This window comes from Octopus bimaculoides, chromosome 2 (genome assembly GCF_001194135.2).
Source record: "Octopus bimaculoides isolate UCB-OBI-ISO-001 chromosome 2, ASM119413v2, whole genome shotgun sequence".
NCBI lineage: Eukaryota > Metazoa > Mollusca > Cephalopoda > Octopoda > Octopodidae > Octopus > Octopus bimaculoides.
This window is the reverse complement of record NC_068982.1, coordinates 376,899-380,828: the sequence shown is the minus strand read 5'-3', so window position 1 is coordinate 380,828 and position 3,930 is coordinate 376,899. Positions and strand designations below refer to the sequence as shown.

The window sequence follows — 3,930 nt, the reverse complement described above, 5'->3', positions numbered from 1 at the left end:
AGCAACGGATATGACGTCAAAAGCCATTCCTTGTTTTTGTCTTGTCTTGGTCGTTGCTGACATCTTCTCTTTTTATTATCGCTAAACAAACAGAGAGAGAGAGAGACTTGTAAATGCTTCATTAATCGATCCAGTCTATGTATATATTTTGGTAAACAACCGCCAGATTACGATCGTCAATGTCAGACTCGGACAATGAATGTTTTGATGAACGACTTAAGATTGTTATCGTTGGCGATCGTCTCACGGGAAAGGTAAATATTTGCCCAGCCTCCACTTTCCAGAACCCTCTCAGTTTCAAATGTCAATCATTTATTTAACTCGTAATTATATTCAATATGAAGTTTAAATAATTTTTGTTACGGGATTCAATTATAAAGAAATAAACTTGAAAATAGTTTTTCTCTTTCAACGACTGAAAAACAGAAGAAAAAAACATTTTAATTCTTTAAAATGTTCTTCATTCAATCAACTTCAATTAAACTATTTTCAGTCGTTTCTTTCGTGAAATTTATTTAATTATGTAACCTGATTAGGAAATTATTTTACCAACTGCTTTTTTTTTCTGGTTTTATTTTGTTTTTTCTACAAATACTTAAAATATTTCGTAATGAATGAGTCGCAAAGATTTATTCGAAATTCGAAAAAGTCGCACATTTTTTGTTTTGTTTTGTTTTGTTAGTTTACTGTAAAAATGGAAAAGGAAAGGAAGCTCCTTCGGATCTCAAGTCGTAGTAAATATCTGTGTAGCCGTTCTAAGTGAATTTTTAAAATATACAGCAAACAATTTGGCATATTTGCATTATTGAATTAATTTTCCAGGATTTGGTGAACGACTCCAACCGGTTGATATCGCCTTCCAATATTTCTGCTAACCATTTCAATCATTTAAATAGCAAAACCAAAGTTCGAATAAACAAAACACCGAAGTAATGAGAGAAATTTGAACGATACTTATTAACTGCATAAATTTTGTGGCTTGAATTAAAGATTGCAAAAAATATATATTTACTTTTTTGTTCCTAACTCGAAATATTTTATTCTCTATGTTGAAATTTAGTCGGAAATAGATATGAGTTGATGGGGCAAAATGAGGTGGGTTTTTTTCACTGCATTTTTAACGGAACTTTGCCGAAAATATAGTTTTTGTTTCTCGAGACCAATACCGATTGATTGCCACAAAACTATATCAACTAGGCAAATGGCCTTCCCTAAATGCATTAGAAGCATTATAACATAATCTGATCACTATTTCAGGAAATTATCGCCGTTCTCTGAGTATGTAAAAGACAAATTTGGCTGGGGTAAAACGAGTAAGCCATTGTAAGGCAAATACGCCACTACAGTTCTCCAGAAAACAGACTCATACTCGTCAATATCAATCCTTAGACATTAGAAAGATCAGAAATACAAAAGAAAATAAATGACTATCTAGGTCAAATAAAAGAGGATGAAGGGAAAACGGCACATGATATGAAATCAACGAAACTCCACTAAATGATAATAATAATAAAAGTCAAAATATTCTCTATAGCTTCTTTACGATTTGCTGGAATGCCTGTCTTCCTGATACATTTATACATCATGCAGTTAATGAGAAGAAATTACTGAAATTAGTCATTACTCATTTTACCCCACTTTTTGAAATTTGAAAATGATTAAATTAGACACTAGTGTGAAGGAAAATTGACTTGGAAATCATCAAAGAAAATAATATTGATTGTTAAACACCAAAAATTATTCAGATATTTTATTAATTAATGTTTCCTTCTCAAGCCATGCCAGGCTCACAAGGGTCAGTTTCCCAGTTTCGGTAGCATGTCGTTTCTCTCTCCCTGTTTATTTCCTCGTATTCCTTTCTGTTGAAGAGCATAGGCTCGAAATGTAAAAGACTCTCTCACTTCCTGAGCATTAAACTAATACATCTGTTTGTTGTTTACACGCTCATGTGGTCGCTCCAGTTTCATCCTGTCTCCACCTCATAACACTTCGAACTTTTCTTGGGTTATTCTACCTGGACTTTCTACTCGCCTACACTCGGACTCCTACACTTCGGCTGCACCTCTCCTACCCATAGATTACACTGGACTCTTCCATTGATGAGAAATCGCTCCAATACACCACGACATTTGAACTTTTTGTACTTTCTGCTTTTTCCTGTTGTCATTTCTCTCTCCCTGTTTATTTCTGTGTCCCCTTCTGTTGAAGAGCGTAGGCTCAAAACGTAAAAGACTTTCTCACTTCTCAAGCGTTAAACTAATGCATCTGTTTGTTGTTTACATACCCTTCTTTGTTTTTTGTTTTTTTTTGTAAATTCTCACACTATATGTTCCTTACCTGGATGCGATGCCGATCCGTTGCAGGATTACTTATTTTTGCCAGTTGAGTGGACTGGGGCAGTGTGAAATGAAGTGTTTTGCTCTAGTCATTGCTTGAAGAAATGAGAATATTATGTTCATGGAAGACAAGTGATTCTTTTGAACCTGAGGTCAAGCATTTGACCAAGAATTCTGCGTTTGTCTGTTTTTTTCTGGAACCTCTCAACCTTTGCCACACATGATGCATGCATCTCATCCCTCTGCTTGTGAGAACTTGGTGCAAACCTCAATTTATAACAATGTTTAGTGGAAAACTCATGGAAAATTCCATGAATTGTACAATTGCAGCTGGTCGGGATTCAAAGCAAGTCACCTGATATGATGTGGCCGTTTTGCTTGTTGCTCAGTGAAAACATTCGTTTTCTGAGTGTGACATCAAATTTAAACCCCACTACAGCATCTTATCCAGATAAAAATGTATATTCCATTTGCTAAATACTACTGAAACATAGGTCAGACTTCTGTGACAAGCCTTTATTTTACAGCAGAAAGCTCCCAAGAATAAAAGAATGTATACAAGTAGAGATTCAGTGTGATTAGTTGGAATTCCCACCATTATTGAGTCAATAAGGAACTGGATAATATTTACAAAAAAAAAAAGGAAAAAAGAAGCAAATTATTGAAACAAATTAAAATCAAAATTCAGTTTAAAACAAAAATACATCATCATCATCATTGTTTAACGTCCACTTTCCAGGCTGGCATGGGTTGGACGGTTTGACTGAGGACTGGTGAACCAGAGGCTGCACCAGGCTCCAATCTGATTTGGCAGAGTTTCTACAGCTGGATGCCCTTCCTAACGCCAATCACTCCGAGAGTGTAGTGGGTGCTTTTACGTGACACCGGCACGAGGGCCAGTCAGATAGTCCTAGCAACAACCATGCTCAAAAGCTGTTTTTTATGTGCTATTTGCACAGGAGCCAGTCCGGTGGCATTGGCAACGACCACACTTGAATGTTATTTTTCATGTGCCAGTAAGGCGATGCTGTCAATGATCATGCTCGAATGGTGCTTTTCATGTGCCACTGGCACAGGATCCACTGACACAGTTACTACAAATACATTATCATCCATTTTTGTCCTGTTACAAATTTCAAACAAATTGCATCAAACTATGATCTGCTCTGCTGGTAGTTGTATAGATTAATTTTCATACTTCAATGTTTACTGGAAAATAAATGGTAGTCCCAGAAGTGAATAGTCATTGTAAGTAAATAATTAGAATCTATTTTCAGTGTTTGTAGTATAGTATGAAAGCCAATAGTAAGCCACGGGGTAAATGGCAAAGATAAGAATCCATGTGTTTGAGGTTAATAGCAACAGACATACGTAAGCTTGCAAGGAATGAAGCCAGTATGCTCCGTTGGATGTGTAATGTCAATGTGAATACCCGTCAGAGTGTAAGTATCTTGAGAGAAAAGCTGAACATTAGAAGCATCAGTTGTGGTGTGCAAGAGAGACGATTGCGCTGGTATGGACATGTGGTGAGAATGGATGAGGATAGCTGCGTGAAAAAGTGCCACACCCTAACAGTTGAGGGAACCCGTGGAAG

General features: G+C 36.3%; 1 protein-coding gene across 1 annotated transcript in view; it reads left to right on the top strand.

The window, feature by feature from the left end:
• The window catches only part of LOC106870758 (ras-related protein Rab-28), an 18,474-nt gene continuing 14,544 nt past the window's right edge, over nucleotides 1-3,930 (top strand). Inside the window, exon 1 of the mRNA XM_014916955.2 lies at nucleotides 1-254. Coding sequence (XP_014772441.1) covers nucleotides 180-254 — 75 coding nt within the window. The 5' untranslated portion in view covers nucleotides 1-179. The remainder of the gene's footprint in view (nucleotides 255-3,930) is intronic.